Consider the following 20031-nt stretch of genomic DNA (forward strand, 5'->3'; position numbering starts at 1 on the left):
TGCATTCTTCTCCGACGGCTTCACTCAAGAGTTCTTGAAGCCAAATTGCCTTAGTTTCCGCCATAAACTCTGCTTCACAACATGTGTTGAACAATTGAAAAGTGAGCTATTCTAAGGAGAATGTTTTGTTTATGAAGTATGAAGAGATCATTGAGGAGCCTCGTTTTCAAGTCAAGAGACCCGCTGAGTTCTCGAATTGTCCATTCACCGAGGAGGAACAAGAGAGTGGATCGGTGGAGGAAACTGTGAACTTGTAGTTTGCGTAGACGACAAGAGTTGGTGTAGAATCCAATGTGTTCTTTAGGAAATGTGACGTTGGTGATTGGAAGAGTTATCTCATTCCTCAAATGGCGAAAACGATTGAAGAGATCGTTGGATGTTAGACTAAGAGGTCCGGTTTTGATATTTCAATAAAGTTGTTTTTACTTAAGCAGACATAAAATTTCAGTGAAAAAATTATGTTCTTGGCTTCGAATTTTCATAGGTGGTTAAGTCTTAAGGTTATTATTACAAACTAGCAAGGTCATTTATTATTACAAACTACACCTCCAAGATTCAAAGTGACCATCACCATAAAGACAAAAAGGTTGGAGTCAAAATACTGCTTTCCTCACTTGCGGTTTACCATCTTATTGCTCCTGCACTCAAAACAACAGAGAATGCATGGTTGGATTCAATTCCTATCTTTGATCTATGTGAGAGTAGAGAAGCTTGTATTCAAACCTCTTGTTGCACTGAATATTTCATTCATCTGTTGCACTGAATATTTCATTCATCTGAAGGGAAAACAAAAAAAAATGGTGTTAAGTAAGAAGAAGAATATATACTCTTTTGTATTGATTAATGAACAATCAATCAATCACCTTATACTCTGTTCCTGACAAAACAGCGCAACCAGCAGCGCAGAAGAGTGCGTGTGAAGGCTTCAGTTTCAAGCCTCGGTTCACAAAAGAGTATGCCAACCCACCACCTAATCCCGAGACCAAGCTGCAGAGTTGTCAAACCCCGAATCAGAAACAAAAATTCTGTAATAAAATATACAATCAAAAACATAAAACAGGGTTTCATCAAATTAATATCAAACAACATGAAGATTCTCAGCTAAGGAGAGTGCATAAACATGATGATCAAAAGTAAGAGTTTGGAAAGAATGAAACTTTACTGATTCGTAAGATCGTCTTTGCCTCTGATTCCTCTCATCATGGATTCAATTCCACAACCTGCAGCGGCTAATGCTGAACACTCCCGAGCAAACTTACGAACATACTGATTCACAGAAACCAAAATTCTCTTTTGATTATACAATGAAATTATTACATGAAAGAAATGGGTTTAATTAGGGTTTTATTAAACCTGAGCTTGACTCAGTGGGGCTAGGCCTCGATATAGACGCCGGAACAGTGGGGGTATGATCATTCCTGCTATACCTCCGTAAATAGCTCCGGCGAGACCGCCATTTACCACAGCGGTGAAGGGTGTAACTGTTTGTTCGCTTTTCATTTCCTCTCTCTTTGAATCTTCTTTGAGCACACCCAGCTCATATACTGCTGGCAGGAGCTTTAACCTAAAGCAACAACTAACTAACCGTAGGTAGAGTTAATCCAATTGGTACCATAACCACACTCAATGCTTCATGCAAAGCAGCATGCTTTCTTTGTCTCATGAGAGAGAGAGAGAGAAAGAGAGAGAGAGAGAGAGAGAGAACGTGGCTCAACGGTTTTAGACTTGTCCTTGAAACCTCTGTCTTCATCCAAGGCACTTGCTTTTTCCTCTTCAAATACAACTCTCCATTTGATTAATAAACAGCTCTTGGATTCAAACTAACTCCACAACATTACTTGTTGTTATTTCAATAAGGATTTCGTTTGATGTTTCGATAAGGTTTTCGTTTGATGTACTAAACGCTTGGTGTCTACACTACACGAGCATATATTTTTTTTAAATAACTATCTAAAATAAATTATATTCATATTTTAGCAAACTTAACATCCATTTTTTTTTTTGAATTAGTTATTGCTTGACAAATATCTCTAAGTTTTTATGAATATGTTAAAATGCCATTTCTTTTTTAATAAATTATATTATTTAAGATTAGGAAAGCCATTTTTTTACAAATAATGAAAAAAGAAAAAAAGAAACCTCAAAATTTTAAAACTGTATAAATACAAAATTAATGAATTGTAGATTATTTATCTCCACAAAAACCATTAAAAATATTTTTTTTCAGTCAAATTTCTCTCGAATTTATTTTAATTCACGTTTGTTCACACCAACAACATTTACCAAAAATATATAAAGTTGCAAATGGTTTCTTGAAACGATAGATTCATATTACGAGTCACCTTGTAAGCCTAGACGATAAAGAGAATGTTCTATTTATGAGGTACTAGGGATTAACCCGGGCTACACCTAGAGTTGTTTTAATTTTCAAATGTTAAACATATAAATCTTCTTTTGGAATTTGTAATCTGAATTGTATGTTTGTGTGTACATGATTGCTTTCAAATGTTAACCATATAAATTATGTTTCTTTTAGATCTTTTTAATAAATCACCACCACTTCAATACTTGATTTTGTGCGTGAAGTGTAGATGAGTCTTCTCTCGATCTCTTAGTCTTTGCTTCATCAGTGCTTGTGCGATCTCCAGACGTTTGTGCTACATTATTATAGGTTAATATGATGTTAGTGTTATGGTAAGCAAATATATTGGAGTGGAATTTTACCTCTAACGTCCACAATCCACTGAGTCGTGCACTGAGTCAGCTGGTGCACGACTTCTCTTCCCAGGTTGTCGTGAAGCCATAGATGTTGCCTTGTCTTTCCTATAGACTCTAGAAAACATAATGCTTAGATTGAATATAATTTGAATACATGTTTGATATTTGGAAATAATAAAAATGTAAAAATATACATTATTTTAGATTTGACAAAAAATACATTATTTCAGATATTATGTTTAATTTAATATTACCATTTATTATATCGTATATTACTTATTCTTATTTTTTTTTAAATATAAAACGTAATATATATTTCCATCTCTTATATTAAAAATATGATGACAGAACGGCTTAATATTCACAAACTATATAATACATAAAAACTTACATATCTTAAAATTTTGTATATACAATAATATATTATCTAAAATGAATAAACGTAAAAAGATATTGCTAAAAGAAAATTCAGCTTTGAAGGACGGTGGGTCAGAATTTAGTATAAATTAAACACAAAATAATTTTCAGATATGTTGTTTCATGCATATATTAGTTTTTCAGTAACTAAATACAAATACAATAAGATAGATATATAATAAGAAGCGACAAATGCACGTGACGATTTTAAAAATTGATTAATGCATGATTAATGTTAAAAATGTAAATTTTTATACCACCGATGATTTAAATTAAATATATATATATATATATAAAATTGAAAAAATACCGGTGCGGTTAACGAGTCAAGATCTAGTGTTTTATTAATTCATGTACATAAACCTAAAACGACAATTAAAATGAAACAGTGTACATTTTAAATAGGTTCAAAAACTTAAATATCGCATAATATCTAGTTGAGTTGGTTGGGTATAAATACAATATAATATACACCTTAGATATCAAATAGACACAACATATAGTCTCTAAAGCTTGGTAAGATCAAGACCTAGTTAACGAGGATTAGAAGATAACTAGAAGAAACACCCCAAGCAAAATCTCTGTCTAGTTTTGCTCCAACCTTGTAGCTATTAGTCCCGATGGCGAACAAAGAGAAACCTTTCGTCGCTTCCAGATGAGATGATTATAAACTGTTTAGCCCACTTATCGAGATCGTACCACCCGAAACTCTCCTTAGTATCCAAGAGATTCCGCTCTCTCATCTTATCCAGTGAGCTCTTGTTTGCTCGATCTCACTTGAAAACACAAGAACACGTCCTTGACGTCTGCTTAAAGTTGCCCGGGTGTCGTCTCCCCTCCTGGTTCAGCCTCTGGATAAGACCTGATCAGATCCTAACTAATGACATGGAAGAGGACAAGTCCACCACACGAAATACTTTGCTGGTACCAATACCCTCTTCAGTCTTCATATTCTCCTTATGTAGCAGATTTATCTATGGGCATGGTTGGGTCCAAACAACTACGTAGTCAAGGATTACAATATTCCACCCTAGCATGAAGGTGGCTAGAGAGAATCCTATGGTGGCTATTCTCGATGGGAAAATATACGTAGTGGGTGGTTGCAAGGCAGATGAAACCACTAACTAGGCTGAAGTATTCGACACAAATACTCAAGCTTGGGAGTCTTTACCTGACCCTGGCGCTGAGCTCCGCTCGTCTTTACATAAGTCAACGAAGGTGACCGATGGAAAGGTTTACGTTAGGAGCAACGCCAAGAATGAGTATTATTATTATGATCCAAAAGAAGGTAAATGGGGAGTTGTAACTGAGGCACTGCAGTTTGAGAGAAAGTGTGTAATAGAGAACGTTTGGTACTATTGTGGTGAAGAATATTGCTCCTGGTTTGACACAAAGCTTCAAAAATGGAAAATGGTCAAAGGCTTGGAGGTATTGAATAGGAATTGTTGTGCTGGTGCTCTTGCAATAGCTAACTACTGTGGGAAACTGTTAATCTTGTGGGACAAGCCTGGTCATGGTGAAAACAAGAACATTTGGTGCTCGGTGATTGCGCTTGAAAGAGACCGTGGTGGTGACGATGTTTGGGGACACGTCGAGTGGGCTAGCGTTGTGCTTACAGTTCCCAGTTCATACGTTTTCTTGCACTGTCGACAGGTATGGGGTTGAACATGCTTTGGTTCTGGCCTTTTGGCTTATAAGTTTCAAACTTCTTTAATTGATTAGATTTCATATGTAATTGCTACAATTCCTTGGCTTTTATCATCACTTTTCAATACCCAAATCTTGGACTAAGCCTAAACTGAGTTTGACAATGAAAATTATTACAATAGTAACTCAAGTCTCACCAACAAAAAAAAGAGTATTAGAGAGGGAATACTTTCTTGTGCTTGAAGTATAACACAAAACCAAAATACAAAAGTCCACATCCAATACCTGTTACTAGCAAAACCCATTGGAACATGGTCGGATCCTTGAAAACAGAGTCTTGCAGGTTCATCCCGAAAACCGCGGTTACAGCTGCGAAAATGGCTGCCACAAAGGTTGCTGCGGTGAGAAGCAGTTGAAACTGAATCAACTGATTCTGTACATTCCCCTAAGAAAGAATCATGGACACACGGTCAGAGACCAGGGATGAAACAAGGACAAAGATAGACAAAGCTTGGTTTTGTATGTTGTTACCAGCTTGATATTGATCAGATCCTCTGTATCATCAATATACTCTTTCAGCTGCGTACACAAGCTAATAAATCAAAATATTGAATAGAAAAGACATCTCGTTGTAACAAATTTAAGAATCTAACCGATGATAGTTTGCTGAGTGTGTTATCAACAACGACGAAGTAGGCTTCTAGTAACATCTCTAGTTGGTCGATGTTCTCTCCGGTGCTAAATGAGCTTAACAAGCTTCTGTGTGAGCCAACCACGCTACTAAAGGCTCTTTGAAGCTTCCCAAGGTTTCCACTAGTTGAACCAACAGGTGAAACCGGCGCAGACTTGGAAACTATTCCAGAAGATCCAAAATCGTCATCGAGGTTATCTTCTAACTCCACTGAAGCATGAGCCTCTGATCTTTCTTTTTTCTCAGTCAAATACATCTCAGCCATGTCATCATCATCATCCATTAAATGTTCTATTTCATCACAAACCTGCAAGTTTTAAGAAACCCTCAAAATCAAAATGTATGGTACGAATTTTTCTAAATTTTGAAGGGTTCTTTGTGTGTTTTACCTTCTGAACTTTCTGTGTTAAGGCAAGGAGGCGACCTTTTAATCTTCGTACATGTTCGAGATTAAGTGTGCTGATGTTTGAGGCTAGTTCATCAAGAACAGGATACACCTCCATCTCTAGCTCATTCACCTATTAAAGTCAAGTCCACCAAAAGCTTTTAAGATTTATCACAGCTTGCAGAATGATCTTAGAGGCAAATGGTGTCAAACCTGAGCATCTAAAGACAAGCAAGATAGTTCCAAAACCAGCTCCAAGGCTTTAAATTCAAACGGCAAATCATCTGAAACCAACATAGACAACAGTTGTTTATGCTGTAAGCAATCTAGCCAACTCCAAGCCACCACAGCTAATATCAAAACCAACTGACCTTTGAGATTCAAGTTTTGGTTAGACTGGAGGCGTTTACAGAGTTCAGACTGGTACTGAACAACAGATGCATCCCTAGCATTCATGAGAATAACCTCCTCGGCTGTTATTATACATCTAATCTTCTCAAGGCTGACCACTATCGCTCTCTCACGTCCCAAGATACTCGAGGGGTAAATAAACAAAGGATCTAAAAGCCTCAAATCCCTTGATGGTAAGGAACAGCGCTTCATTATAGTTGCCTTGTCTAGCTCTAGTACAGTCGAGTTCCCATTCTCATCAATCTTAACCCATGAACGACTAGACTGGCCTCTCTTCTTAAGGCCAGAGTAAGGATGCCCACGGTTGCTTTGTCCTTCGAGAGTAACCGGTCTACCAATCTTTTGGGAAGATATGAAATCCGGTAGAGTAGAAGTGGAGAACGGATCAGGTTGTTCTCCCATGTTTCTATATCCGTTCTTGCTTACAGGTTACTGCAAAGGTTGATGTATCAGAAGAAGCAAACTAGTGCAAAGATACAGCTTCCAACCTGAGAACAACAATCTTGACAAAAAAGCCTTCTAAAACGTAGTAGTGAACATTTCTACTAGAAGCTGCGTTGATCATCATGAATCTAACCTCTGAGAACCCTCGAAACTCCCAAACCAATCTAAATTTGAATAATTAAGTTCCTAATCGTGAAATGAAGAAAAGCCACAGAGCTTACAGTAAAGGATGATCTAATTCAGTAGAAAATTTCTAAAAATCCGATCGTTTAAACTATCTAATGACCAATCGCCGGCGATCAATTAGGTCGATATTCCCAAATCCTTACGATCAAACAAAGTAACAATTCATGAAAGTAACGAAACCAAACCCTAAGATTCCGAAAACAAAAAGAGCTTCACCTTTCGTTTAGAATCTATTTCAGTTTCCCCAAGCAGAAGATGAAGAGCAATTACTTCCTCTGGTAACAACGCTTCCTTTCTTTTAACCAGAGACAAAGACAAACGTATATCAAGCCACGTGGAGACTATCTCCTGGATGGAACATGGTTTCTAACATACACCGAACTATAGGAGATCACCTTCTAAAGTGTGATGCCAGTGTTTTTTAAAACCAGACCGACCCGATGGTTAAACCGTGTCTGACCATGAACCGGATACATAGCCGGGTTCGGTCTTAATAATTGGTTCGACCATAAACCGTCGCGTAACCAGATTAGATTTTAAAGCTATTAAACTGATAAAAAGTATTTAAAACTCCATCCACATAAACATAAAATTAGTTTATATTTACAATGTTTATGTTTTAAATTCATTTATATTTTAATTATATATCATATATACTAATATTATTTTTAAATTTATACAGTAGACATATATTAACCCAGATTAGTGAATTAAATTTGATCCGGTCGAACCATATTGAACTGTGACCTAAAAATTATCTCTCAGTTTCCGGTCTGTTTTTAAAAACACTGTGTGATACAGAAATTGCAAGCACTAAAGCCACGTCATCATCAAATGAGAAAGTGCAACGGAGTTGTTGTACGATGGTTGTTTTTATTCATCCAAGAAAATAGTGCAAATTTGTTAGAGTGTTCTTCATCTTTTCTGATATTGATTTTCCTGTAAACTTTCGAGGAAAATTACTCATGTTGTTCTAGACTCCTTCTTTCATCTTGGATTCTTCACATTTGAGTTGAGTTTCTTTGTTTCATGAAAATTGATTCGCTTTCATTTTATCAAAATATAGTTTCTCTGTATTAGTGGTTCTGAGTAGGAAGGAAAGCAGAAAGCATCCGACAAAGGTGTAAGTTTATACCAAGAGCTTAAACAATTTAATCAAGCGATTTAAGTTGGTCAAAGAACAGGGGTTCAAACCAATTATAATCCAAAAAAATTGACATAATCCCCCAAAGAATCATAAGTTCTAGCTCTTCCAAAAGTCTTAAGATGTTCAATCAAAAAGTCTAGTTTTTGGCCTGAGCATTGCCATGACCGTTCTGAGAAGCTTTAGCATCACCGCTCTGTCTCTCCGGCCCATTTCTCCCGGAGCCTCTTCCACCATTGCCCCGAGGTCTATACCCGTCCTTTCTGTAACCATTCTCATTCCTATTGTTGCCATTGTTCCGCGCATAGGCTCTTCCACCATTCTCATTGTTGTTGACTGCATAATAATTAAAAAAAAAACAATATTATAATTTTTGTTCCTTACATCAGTTATCATCTAGGAGACAGACAACACAACATTGACATTAAGAAACTTGCCTCGTTTTTCTTCAATAGATGCTCTTCTGTTTCCGATAAAAATTGGAGATTCGTTGTGAGCCTAGAAAGTTGTACACACTCCAATATCAGAAAAAAAACGAAAAAAAAAAAACTTGGAAGTATATTGAAGTTTGAGAACTTGATGAGAGCAAAAAAGCATACCTTGAAGACATTTTTGATCGATTCACTATTTTCAAAGGCCACAAACCCAAAACAGTTTCTTTGTTCCTGAAAAAGACAAGAGATTTTAAGCGTGTGAGTGAACTAGTACTTAAGGTTTCTCATAGCTAACATCTTTTTAAAGTACTAACCGTGTAGCTTCTGACTTGGATGCCGCCTCTTCTAATAGCTCCAAAGCCTTTAAATGTTTCAAACAGTTGCTCTGGAGTCGCATCCATAGGCAAGTTTGCAACGAATATGGAACCACATTGAGCGGGTTGTTGAGTGGTTTTAGCAGAAGGGGCTTTGGTCGGAGGAGTAGCTACAGGGGCAGGAGCTTCGGCCTGAGGAGCAATTCTCGGCTTCTCAACAGGTTTAGGCTTTACAGGTGAAGCTTTAGCATTGATCTGAGCGCCGCTTTGAGCAGCCTATAGGAACTAGAGATTAGACTTTATTTTAAAGATTATAATAACAAAACAGAACATGAAAGTAAACACAACGAAGACTCACAATTACTGCAAAGGATTTCTTGGGACCAGCGTCCTCTTGAGGTTTTGCTTCAGCAGCAGCTTTAGGTAAGTTGCTGTTTCCGTTCACAACTTTCTCCTCATTTGTAGCTTTAGCAGCCGGCTCCACAACTTCTTTCGCAGGCTCTGCTAAACATGTGAATCAAAACAATGTTCAAGAATTCAATTTCTTGATTTTGTTGAAAAACACTTACCAGAGACAGTTTCTTTTGGACTCTCCTCGACCTCGGCCTCAACCTCGGCCTCCTTGGCAGCTTCTGGTGCAACAAACACATCAGAAACGTACCTAAAGACATCGTTGAGAACAAAGTAGCTTCCATTCTGCGGCACAAGGAAGAAAGACTGAGTAAAACTCTTCCTCTCTCCGTCTTTGCCGATCACTAAACCAGCGACCAGAGTCACAACTGCGCTCTTCAAAGACGCTTGGGAATCAGCAGTCAGAATCTGGATCTTCGAGTTTTGGTAGTCCACGGACATTATCTGATCATTAATAGCCTGCAAGATATGCCGAATGAATAAAAGAGACCACTAGCAAATAAAACTACTATAGTTAGTGTGGCTTATGTCTTTAGAAGGAACTTACTTTCAATGACTTGACAGAAACCATTTCTCCACCAACACCAGGCCTTCCAAGCACACTCTCCTCGAGATAGAACTTGTAAACTTCAGCGGGCTTTTCATAAAGGTGGGTGTAGTACTTCTGAACGAAGGCGTTTCCTACGATTTGTGCATCCACTGATGGAGCGTTTGATACAGGTGTCATCTCTGCATAATCCAATCAGAAAACTAGTCCTTAAGCAAACAGAAAGCAAAGAGTACTAAACAGAAACAGAGCCATACGCAGCAACAACCACAAAAACAAGACAAGCCGTAATCAAATACTCCAATTCAAACAGAGTATGTTGCAGAAAACTTTAATGCATTCCCAATTCAGAAACTCTAATCTGCAATTAAAGTATCTCAGTGAATACCGAACAAAAAAGTTAACTGCAAGTACGGTTGTACTAAATCCATCGGCACACTGTAACTGAAAGTGTATATATATATAATTTAAGGCTTAAGCATATAACTACCATAGATCTATAAGGGCTCAGCTATTGAGAAAAGAGATAGGGTCTAAACTTTGCTGCGGATTGAAGCAGCAGACCTTTGTGGTAGAAACAGCAGAAACTTAATAATACACATAACATAAAAAAGACTCTGAGAAGAAATCATACCTGGTAATCTATGAAGGTTAGAGATTCGAGGGAAGGAGGAGGAAGAAGAAGATTTTGTTTTTAGCTTTTTGATGCTGTGTATGTATGTATGTGTATATATGCCTTCTAGGGTTTTACTCTAAATCCTTGTCCTCAAGAGATTTTGGGCCAATTACTTTGATTTTATTCCTTTTTCACTTTTGGATACTATCCATTAGTGTTGTGCCACGTAATCATAGCCGAGTAATGGAATGTTTTGTCTTTCGTGTTCATCAGGGTGAAAATACCAAAACAAAAAAGAAAGCCCCCGGCGAGGATCGAACTCACGACCTTTCGCTTACGAAGCGAACGCAATACCACTATGCTACGGAGGCGCTTTGATCGATCATCACTTGGAACGTTAGTTTTAACTTTACGCTTTTCCTCGCAGACTCAAAGCAAACTTCGTCTTTACTGGAGACCAGAGAGAGAGAGAGAGAGACGCCGCCGGAGATTATGTGCGGGATTGCAGTTATAGTGTGCGGCGTCCGTATCGAACTCTCGACGCTTTCTTCTCCCTCGGAGCCTCCTTTCGAACGAGTAAATCTCTTCTCCAATCCAACCTCACTTTTGATGAGTTTGATCTCTTACAATATGATTGAGCGTTTAAAAGTTCGGAGCTTTTGAGACTTTTAAGTTTGAAGTTAATGGCTTTGCTCTGTTTCAAGTACCCATTGCTCTTATGTTGTTGTTCGTTGGATGAATCTCAAAACCCTGTTTTGACATCTGAGTTGAAAGAAAAGATCACTCTTTTGAGTTTTTGTATATTGATGGATGATTATAATGTAATAAGATGAGTGAATTGCTTGCTGATTTGGTGTTCTTCTTGGTTAAACCAGTTACAATTCTCTGTTGAAGATGTGAAATCTGCGTTAAGCCAAAGAGGTCCTGATAGTGTAGGCGAAAAGAAGATTCTTCTTCAACCAACTTGTGCTCAAGAACCTGTTACACTCTCTTTTTTTGAGGCTACTGAAGAAGCTTATAAGCTTGAGAATACTACTACTTCCGGTGAATTGCATTTTATAGGTTCCACATTGCAGCTTAGAGGAACTACTCCTATAATCCAGCCATTGGTTGATTCTTCTGGAAACATTCTTGCTTACAACGGTGTGGTTTTCTTCTTAAGCTCTCTCTATATTTGTTTTAAATTCTACGATATGTATTAGTAATGTGGTATGTTTACCCTGCAGGAGAAGTATTTGGAGGAATTGAACTCACTAGCTATGATAATGATACTGAAGTTCTTTTGAAGTCTTTAGCGAAGGCAAATTCCTTGGTTCCAGATGTTCTTTCAATGATTAAAGGCCCCTGGGCCATTATATATTGGCAGGTACTTTTGTAGCTTGCACTTATTTTTTTCTAGCAGTTTTACTTGCTCTTACAAACTTCTTCTCTATCAGGAAAGCTCAAGAACGCTATGGTTTGGTAAAGATGCTTTTGGTCGGAGGAGCCTCCTTGTTCACTGGCCAACTGTGGAAGACCCTCGTTTTCTCCTATCGTCTGTTTCACCAGCTTCTTCCGTTGCTAACGGCTCTGGTTTGTATTTTACTTTGTAGAATAAGTTTGTCTCTTTATGTACACTCCAAAGCCCAAGTAACATCTGTTTCTTTGGCAGGATTGGATTCTGAAAATGGTGATAGCATTCATAGATTTTGGGAAGAGCTTCCATGTGGAGTGTACAGCATGTCTTTTCGGGTTTCAGAATCCGGTGTATGTATACATGGTGAAGTCACAAAGCACGAGTGGAGAAATAACATGTGGAAAGAGTTGATTGAATGGGAAAGGAATTTAGTTTTACCAAGACCTGAAGAAGATCTATCAATGTCTTCAATTCAAGAAGAGAAAGACAATGCTATTTCAACGTTTTCAGGTACTGCTTAAGTTCTTCAAACTCCTCCAGTTCTGTCCAAATTTCATATGCCTGAGAAGTTTTAGTTCTAGGATTTGCGCAGACAGTTTTGGTTGTTCTAAAGGAATCAGTGAGGCGGCAAACTTCACTACATAGCATTTTTCAGGTATGAGCTTACTAATGAGTGCTTTACTATATAGTGCATGATTTGTTATATATACCTCAGAAACACCTTCATATTGGCATGAACAGGGAGAAAAAGAAGTTGTTCCAGTAGCTGTTCTTTTCTCTGGTGGATTGGATTCTATGATTCTCGCTGCACTCTTGGATCAGTGCCTTGATCCAAAATGTAAAATATTTTTATTTTCTGTCTCAGGCATCGATTCTGGAATTACATTAAGATTTTCAAAACGGTTGTTTTTTTTCTCTTTCAGATGAAGTTGATCTCCTTAATGTTAGTTTTGATGGTCCTAATGCTCCTGATAGGATCTCCGCCAAGGCTGGAATAAAGGAACTTAAACAGATTGCACCCTTGAGAAGGTTTACCTCTAGATACCTTTTTATAAATGCACATATTTTTTAGTAAATATTGCTGTGGGAATTTCAGGTGGAAGCTTGTCGAGATTGATGCTGATCTGGCAAAGCTAACCATCGAGACAAAGCGTGTTATGTCACTCATAAACCCCGCAGATACTTACATGGTAAACTTCAACCATCACCTCGGGTTATTCTTCCAGACTTGAGGGTTTCTCATCACATTCACATTCTTCCAAAATTGCAATGTTCTAGGACCTTAACATAGGAACAGCACTCTGGCTAGCTGCTCGAGGTGATGGTTGGATTCACGAAGAAAGTGACAATCAAGAAGATAGCCAACGAATTAGATATAAGTCTAATGCTAGAATATTGCTTGTTGGCGCTGGTGCTGATGAACAATGTGCTGGTTATGGTAGACACAGAACAAAATATAGAAACGGGAGGTATATATATAAATATCTTTGCATGATTTTCTCTATGGATGTAAACTCATCTTTGTTAATTTCTTCAGCTGGGGTGCGTTGGATAAAGAAATGAAATTGGATATGCAGAGAATTTGGAAAAGAAATTTGGGTCGAGATGATCGATGCATTGCAGATAATGGTAAAGAGGTATATATATATGTTAGCACCATGGATATAACCTCAAATCTTTTTCTGTGTGTGCTCGGTTCTCAAATGTTTTTATATACACATTTTTCAGGGGCGTTTCCCTTTCTTGGATGAGGATGTGATAAAGACTCTCCTTGACATTCCCTTGTGGGAAATTGCTGATCTTGAGAAACCAAGTGGGACGGGAGACAAGAAGATTCTTAGACAGGTGGATATGCTTCAGTCATTTTAACTTTTATAAACCCTCAAGAACATATTAGAAACTTAATAAACGTGAAACTCGTTGTTTGAATTCTTGAAGGTTGCAAAGTTGCTTGGTTTACATGAAGTAGCAAAGATGCCTAAGAGAGCAATACAGGTAATAAGAGATATTTTATGAAGATAACTCAAAACTCAAACCACCTTTGTGTTGTGTTTTTATGCCCCGTCTCACTAAGGATTTGGTTGTGTGTTTACAGTTTGGGTCGAGAATAGCTCGTGAATCAAATAGGAAGAACTTTGGAAGTAACCGAGCTGCTAACCAGGCCTCTGCCGGGAGCTTGAGATTCAACGCACCGTGAGAATGAAAGGCTCTCCCATATTGAATCCCTAGACAACTGTTGTCAGATCAGAATTTTGTGTTGTGCTGTATACAAAGAACTACCATTTCATGCGTTGTTTCCCGTTTAAAAACTTGATTTTGCTATTGATCCAGATGTGCGTATCATCCATCATATGCATGTGACAGTGACATCATCATCATTTTTTTCAAAAAATTTGTTGAAGAACATATAAAAGGTTAAAACCGGAAAACCAAAAAAAAAAAAAACTAGCGTTGTTCTCCGGCGCATAAACCTCTGCAAAATCCCCAACACAATCCCAAAGTCTGCTTCTTTCTTGCGCTTTAACCTGATGGAAGCCGAGATCATTGGCTGCGAGAACATCATCGGCGAGCGGAATCAGAGATCGGTGGCAATGAGAGGGCTTTGCAAGCGCTTCGAGAACTCATTATCTTCCCATTTCGCTACCCTCTCGAAGCTAGGACTCTAGGCCTCAAAGTAAACTTCAACACCTGTGCTTGGGCTTCTCTGTTTCGTTTTCACTTTTCTGTTTTTTTTTTCTCATCATTGCAGTGGTCTAGAGGGTTGCTCCTGTACGGCCCTCCTGGAACTGGAAAGGTAAACTCTGTTTCAAGCTTGAACCCTGTTAGACCAAAGTATGTTGGGTCATCAAAGTTTTGAACTTTTGTATCATAGTGTTAGATGAACTCAAATTGTGTTACAAGCTTGAATTTTTCCAGACAAATGTGTGCTGGGTTCATCAAAGCTATGCATCTTTTGTATACTAGTGTAAGATGAACTCAAAGTGTGTTACTAGCTTGAATTGTTTTTGACCAAAGTGTGCTGGGTTCATCAAAGTTATGAACTTTTGTATACTAGTGTAAGATGAGCTCAACTATAAGCTGATCAGACTGTTTTAGTGGCGGCATATCTCTTTAATCATCTCTTTATAGCAATTTTGGTTCTTTTGGTAGACAAGCTTGGTCCGTGCTGTTGTCCAGGAATGTAATGCACAACTGATTGTTTTAAGGTACTATTGTTTTGTACAGTTTCTGTTTTATTAATGCTCTGGAGATATAGGCCAAAGCTAATTTGTTCGTTGTGTTTGTGTGGTAATGCTCTCTAGCCAGTCCTCATTCTGTGCATCGAGTTCATGCTGGAGAAAGCGAGAAAGTCTTAAGGGAAACTTTCGCCGAGGCTTCTTCTGTTTCAGACAACAAGCCATCTGTTATTTTTATCGATGAAATTGATGTTCTTTGTCCTCGTCGTAGGTATTGTTATCACTCACATATTCGTTCCTCCTATTATATAAGAAACTGAGAAATAATTTGATCCTCTCTAAAAATGTAGAGAAGAGCAAGATGTTCGTATTGCTTCGCAGCTCTTTACACTCGTAGACTCAAACAAGCCTTCATCATCTGCACCGAGAGTCGTTGTGGTAGCATCCACAAATAGGTTCTTGTCTTACCTTAAAAACATGAATTTTGTTTTAACTTTCTTTGTGTTTGAATGGTTTTCTCCGGTCTTGTCAAAAAGGGTGGATGCAATTGACCCAGCGCTAAGAAGGGCGGGACGTTTTGATACTTTAGTTGAAGTTAGCACGCCAAATGAGGAGGATCGTTTCAAAATCCTCCAGGTAATATTGTTAACTTCTTAAATTGCTGCTTAAGTGAGAACTTTTTGGTTCTTGTGAGCTTTATGTTTGTTTGCTACTCTTTTCAGCTGTACACAAAGAAACTCAGTTTAGATCCTAGCGTTGATCTGCAAGCCGTAGCAACATCTTGCAACGGTTATGTTGGAGCAGATTTGGAAGCTTTATGTCGTGAAGCGACCATATCCGCAAGCAAAAGATCAGTAGACTCTCTTATCCTAACATTGCAAGACTTCAAGATTGCAAAATCTGTGGTTGGTCCAAGTATAACAAGAGGCATTGCTGTTGAAATCCCTAAAGTAACATGGGACGACGTTGGTGGTCTCAAGGACCTAAAGGTAAATAGCTTCAACATTGTTGTCTTCCTCTTCCATTGGGACTAATGTGTTTCATATTTTCTTTGCGGACAAAAAAAGCTCCAGCAAGCTGTTGAATGGCCGATCAAGCACTCAGCTGCATTTACAAAAATGGGCATATCGCCGATGCGTGGAATACTCCTCCACGGTCCTCCAGGTTGCTCAAAGACAACTCTTGCAAAAGCCGCTGCAAATGCTGCTCAAGCTTCCTTCTTTTCCTTGAGGTATAGTTTTTGTGCAGATCACAAAATTGAGAACTTGATTGATCAAGTTGAAGGAACTGATCTTTTCTTGTGTCTTTGCGTGTTGTGTGATTCAGCTGTGCGGAGCTGTTCTCTATGTATGTTGGAGAAGGTGAAGCGTTATTGAGGAACACGTTTCAAAGAGCTAGACTTGCTGCACCAAGTATAATATTCTTTGATGAAGCTGATGTTGTGGCTTGTAAAAGGTTTTGTCCTCTCTCTATCTCTCCTAACTCTTGCTTTCACGTTTATAGACTCTTTAACGAAGTTTATTTCCGTGTGTCTGTTGTTCCAGAGGTGAAGAGGGCTCCTCAAGCAATAGTTCAACAGTTGGAGAAAGACTTCTATCTACACTCTTAACCGAAATGGATGGTCTTGAAGAAGCTAAGGTATACATAATAAATAAACAAGAACTTCATAGATTCTATAAAATGGTATTGATTAGATTTTGCTTTGAGGGAATCCTCGTCTTGGCTGCCACGAACCGCCCGTATGCAATAGATGCAGCACTAATGCGACCTGGTAGATTTGATCTCGTAAGTACTCATACTGGATCACTTTTGAACAGAAGAGTTCTGAAAAGTCAAAAACTGGATTTGCTATGACTGTGTTTAGGTGATGTACGTTCCACCGCCAGATGTAGAAGCTAGGTTAGAGATACTGCAAGTGCATACACGCAACATGAGACTAGGAGAGGACGTTGATCTCAGAAGAATCGCTGAGGAAACAGAGCTCTTTACTGGAGCAGAGCTGGAGGGTCTGTGCAGAGAAAGCGGAACAGTCTCGCTTAGAGAAGACATTGCAGCGACGGCTGTGTTCAACCGCCATTTCCTAATCGCGAAGAAGTCGCTTAAACCGGCATTGACAGTTGAAGAGGTGGAAGCTTACTCATCGTTCAGGAAGTTGAAAAGATCTGATTCAAAACCGGTTCCGGTCGAGAAAGGGAATGTGAGTTCCTCCTCCAGTGTTTAGGGTTTAGGGTTGTCGTGGAAGTTTGGTGTAATGAGCTTAGTGGTGTTTGCTACTGGTGGAAACTATTACTTAAACCAGACTAAGCATGATGAACTATTATTAGCTCCTACTGCTGCTACATGAATTTTTAAAATGTCTCTTTTCTTTTGTTGTTCTGAAAATGTCTTTTTGTTTCAAAGTTCAAATTTTTAAATGGTAAAAACGGCTAATAGTGACAAAATGACAAAGACTGGCCATTACATGATAATGGTCCACAAGACCTTACTCTATTGAAATCGTCGTGAAAAGCACCAATAATTACACTGGTTTTGTCTTATGTTACTACTAATTGAATAATGTTAAGCTCCAAATAACAAAATAATCATATGAAATTTGTTAAACCTCCTATAAATTTACCGACCGGTTTTGGATAACCACCTTTCTGAATTCTGAGTTCAGATAAGGCTGTTAAATTTTTAATTATGAGCATTTGAAATTGATGGTTAACCAAAGAACCGAACAATTAAACAGGGACCGTGACACTAGCAGAAAACCGCCTTGAGTTTGTTTTATTTTATATAATAGAAGACTGGGGGTAACGCTTATGACTCCGTAGTCAGTTCTACTGAGTCTGCGTTTGCATCTTCTACTCCTTCCGTTTGCTTCTTCTTCTTCTTCTAGATCTGATCTCCAATTTCACCCCCAAGGTTTGGTTTTCAAGCTCTTTTCTTCTCTTCTCCAGATCGTAGATTATTCCTCTGTTTTGATCCCTCGATTACGCTGTTTTTACCTTAATTATAGGAGATTTGGTCTCTACGGATTTAGTAAGTTCAAGTGTTAAGAATGTCAATTCGCTTTCGCTGGTTTTAGATCTGATTTGTGTTTTACACATTCCGATTTTCTTTCCCCCTGTGTCATCATCCTCACCTCGCTGAGATCATAATTGGGTTAGCATAAAGCGGTTTTGCATTTGGGTTTTGTTGCTAGGTTTGAAAAGTCTTTGTCACTTTATTATACAAAATGGGTCGTGGAAACAGCTGTGGTGGAGGTCAAAGCTCACTCAACTATCTTTTTGGTGGAGGTGATGCTCCTCCTGCTGAGCCAACCAACAGGACTGCTGCACCTGCTCCGGCAGCTGTGACTGCAACAGCAGCTACTAGTACTACTGTTGAGCCTGCTAAGATCAACAAGGAGATCCCTGCTGGTATCAAAACTCCTGTCAACAACTACGCCCGTGCTGAAGGACAGAACACCGGAAACTTCATCACTGTACGTTTGGCTGAAATGAAATGCTCACTCTCTAAAACGACATTGTAATGCTTTCTATCTCTGCAGGACCGTCCTTCCACCAAGGTTCATGCAGCTCCTGGAGGTGGATCATCTCTTGATTACCTCTTCACTGGTCGCAAGTAAAAAAACACACATTGTGTGTAATGCAAAATGCGTATCCATTGCGTTTCTGTTCTCAATTTTAAAACTGTTTGATGTGAACCTCTAAATGATAAGAAGTCGGTTTCTTTGACAACCCTATCTTAATCGTATATCTCGTAATTTTCTGCTGAAAATGTTCATATCATTTGATTCAAAGACACTTCAAGTTCTCTCTTATTACCCCAATCAATGCAAGTTAACTGAACCAAACAGATACTGAAAGTCTTAAACAAATTACACTGTAAGCACTTCTGTTTAAACCAAGTACAAAGTCTTTTCTCAAACGTGTGAAAAACTCATCACTTAGGATGTTGAGGAGCGGGTATGATCCCCCATTGTCTCCGGACTTGCTCCAAGTCTTCATTGAAATGACGCTCATAGTACACACACATGAGGTCTGTACACTGTCTTCCAGCTCTAACAGCCCAAGGAAAGTAATGCTTAAAGAACATTGACCTCTGCTTCTCGTTGAACCTGACGGTGCCTCCAATCACAGAAAGCATGCACATCGGAAGATACATCTGCTCAAACTCTATCACTTTCAGAGCCGACTCGCCTATCAGATTCGTAGGGAGGCCGAAGAGCGTGTGCCACAAGTCGTGAACTTCACGTGCCCGTGTGGCTACATACGCCAGTTCATCAGTCTCCATGAACCTCACAGGAGGACGATCGTCAGGAGAGAAGTTTCTAGATCCCATGAACTTGGCATACGCAGCTCCAAATGTGTTGTCTGGTAGATCCCAAGCATGGCCTACTTGCTCTGACACAACACGAGGACGCTCCAGCAAGATAGCCTGCCAGGAGAGATAAAAGAGACAAGATTCAAACCCAAAGACTTTTAACTTTATTAATCAAAGAGGAAACCCATAAGCAAAGTCTCTTGCTTTAGCGCTAAGCCATTGAACATTAACAATTAAACCTTCAAAGAACTAACTCTGTAGCTAATGAAACAGAAATGGTAATAAGAGAAGACGAGAAGCTTAGAAGAAGACTCACTCTTCCTTCAGGACTCTTCTTCATCCTCTCAAGAACCATTTCAAAAGCTGGTTTCCCGGTGGTTTCCCCGAGAGCGGCGATCAGATCCGCTCTACGAGGATTTACCAACGCGCCGACGGCAGACCCAACCGCTACAGCAGCTTGTTGCCACCGGCTCAACGGGACTCGAGCTCTTTCGATCGCCATCTTTCGTAGAGATCCCTCCAGTTAACGAACAGTGAACCTCTTTAATATTCAGATCAAAATCTATAGACGGCAGCGAGGAGGAATTTAGACGACACGCGCTTATGCCCCCGCGTCGACTTTCTGTTCTTATGATTTAACAATGGCCTTTTAATTGTGTCATTTCATGTTTATAACTTTGTTGTTAATAAATACGCCCATTCATCGCACTTTTTTTTTGGGTAAAATGTTAAATTTATACTTTTTCGATCCCATTTTTGAATGTTACGTACAACTTATTTGAG

The 20031-nt window shown here is 38.7% G+C and overlaps 6 protein-coding genes, 1 non-coding gene and 2 pseudogenes across 9 annotated transcripts; 4 read left to right on the top strand and 5 right to left on the bottom strand.

The window, feature by feature from the left end:
• Positions 1 to 442: 442 nt before the first annotated feature.
• LOC111208185 (chloroplastic import inner membrane translocase subunit HP30-1) lies at positions 443 to 1642 on the bottom strand. Its single transcript, XM_022706989.2, has 5 exons — positions 1354 to 1642; positions 1163 to 1266; positions 864 to 987; positions 724 to 776; positions 443 to 638 (listed from the first exon to the last, which is right to left on the bottom strand). Exons 1-4 carry the CDS (start codon positions 1498 to 1500, stop codon positions 744 to 746), a joined length of 408 nt encoding a protein of 135 aa, XP_022562710.2. The 5' UTR covers positions 1501 to 1642; the 3' UTR covers positions 443 to 638; positions 724 to 743.
• A 1685-nt stretch (positions 1643 to 3327) lies between these two features.
• On the top strand, positions 3328 to 4800 carry LOC106392809 (annotated as a pseudogene).
• An 83-nt stretch (positions 4801 to 4883) lies between these two features.
• On the bottom strand, positions 4884 to 7192 carry LOC106390317 (magnesium transporter MRS2-5). Of its 2 annotated transcripts, none has more exons than XM_013830753.3 (7): positions 7116 to 7192; positions 6230 to 6701; positions 6072 to 6142; positions 5863 to 5991; positions 5436 to 5780; positions 5314 to 5361; positions 4884 to 5227 (listed from the first exon to the last, which is right to left on the bottom strand). In XM_013830753.3, exons 2-7 carry the CDS (start codon positions 6669 to 6671, stop codon positions 4997 to 4999), a joined length of 1266 nt encoding a protein of 421 aa, XP_013686207.1. In that variant the 5' UTR covers positions 6672 to 6701; positions 7116 to 7192; the 3' UTR covers positions 4884 to 4996. The 2 variants fall into 2 exon arrangements, with proteins under 2 accessions (XP_013686207.1, XP_013686208.1); XM_013830754.3 differs by having other exon boundaries at positions 6230 to 6757; positions 7116 to 7185.
• An 818-nt stretch (positions 7193 to 8010) lies between these two features.
• Positions 8011 to 10522, bottom strand: LOC106390387 (nuclear transport factor 2-like). 2 transcript variants are annotated; one of them, XM_048763707.1, is made up of 8 exons: positions 10384 to 10522; positions 9750 to 9931; positions 9361 to 9661; positions 9150 to 9292; positions 8792 to 9067; positions 8643 to 8708; positions 8481 to 8541; positions 8011 to 8379 (listed from the first exon to the last, which is right to left on the bottom strand). In XM_048763707.1, the coding sequence occupies exons 2-8, from the start codon at positions 9927 to 9929 to the stop codon at positions 8183 to 8185; spliced, it is 1224 nt and encodes a 407-aa protein (XP_048619664.1). In that variant the 5' UTR covers positions 9930 to 9931; positions 10384 to 10522; the 3' UTR covers positions 8011 to 8182. The 2 variants fall into 2 exon arrangements, with proteins under 2 accessions (XP_048619664.1, XP_013686292.1); XM_013830838.3 differs by having other exon boundaries at positions 9150 to 9295.
• Positions 10523 to 10664: 142 nt separating this feature from the next.
• On the bottom strand, positions 10665 to 10736 carry TRNAT-CGU. The gene has a single exon. It is a non-coding gene; the product is annotated as a tRNA-Thr (tRNA).
• Positions 10737 to 10746: 10 nt separating this feature from the next.
• On the top strand, positions 10747 to 14087 carry LOC106396664 (asparagine synthetase domain-containing protein 1). The gene is made up of 14 exons (XM_048763706.1): positions 10747 to 10941; positions 11241 to 11508; positions 11592 to 11731; positions 11802 to 11937; positions 12017 to 12271; positions 12343 to 12416; positions 12503 to 12599; positions 12685 to 12790; positions 12858 to 12951; positions 13040 to 13230; positions 13299 to 13398; positions 13490 to 13606; positions 13700 to 13756; positions 13857 to 14087. The coding sequence occupies exons 1-14, from the start codon at positions 10858 to 10860 to the stop codon at positions 13956 to 13958; spliced, it is 1821 nt and encodes a 606-aa protein (XP_048619663.1). The 5' UTR covers positions 10747 to 10857; the 3' UTR covers positions 13959 to 14087.
• A 202-nt stretch (positions 14088 to 14289) lies between these two features.
• Positions 14290 to 18667, top strand: LOC106396829 (annotated as a pseudogene).
• On the top strand, positions 18134 to 18667 carry LOC106396630 (protein SPIRAL1). The gene is made up of 2 exons (XM_013837079.3): positions 18134 to 18406; positions 18473 to 18667. Exons 1-2 carry the CDS (start codon positions 18158 to 18160, stop codon positions 18548 to 18550), a joined length of 327 nt encoding a protein of 108 aa, XP_013692533.1. The 5' UTR covers positions 18134 to 18157; the 3' UTR covers positions 18551 to 18667.
• A 57-nt stretch (positions 18668 to 18724) lies between these two features.
• Positions 18725 to 19886, bottom strand: LOC106396629 (ubiquinone biosynthesis protein COQ4 homolog, mitochondrial). Its single transcript, XM_013837077.2, has 2 exons — positions 19565 to 19886; positions 18725 to 19362 (listed from the first exon to the last, which is right to left on the bottom strand). The coding sequence occupies exons 1-2, from the start codon at positions 19748 to 19750 to the stop codon at positions 18868 to 18870; spliced, it is 681 nt and encodes a 226-aa protein (XP_013692531.1). The 5' UTR covers positions 19751 to 19886; the 3' UTR covers positions 18725 to 18867.
• Between the last annotated feature and the right edge of the window lie 145 nt (positions 19887 to 20031).

This window comes from Brassica napus, chromosome C7, assembly GCF_020379485.1.
Source record: "Brassica napus cultivar Da-Ae chromosome C7, Da-Ae, whole genome shotgun sequence".
In the NCBI taxonomy this organism is placed as follows: domain Eukaryota; kingdom Viridiplantae; phylum Streptophyta; class Magnoliopsida; order Brassicales; family Brassicaceae; genus Brassica; species Brassica napus.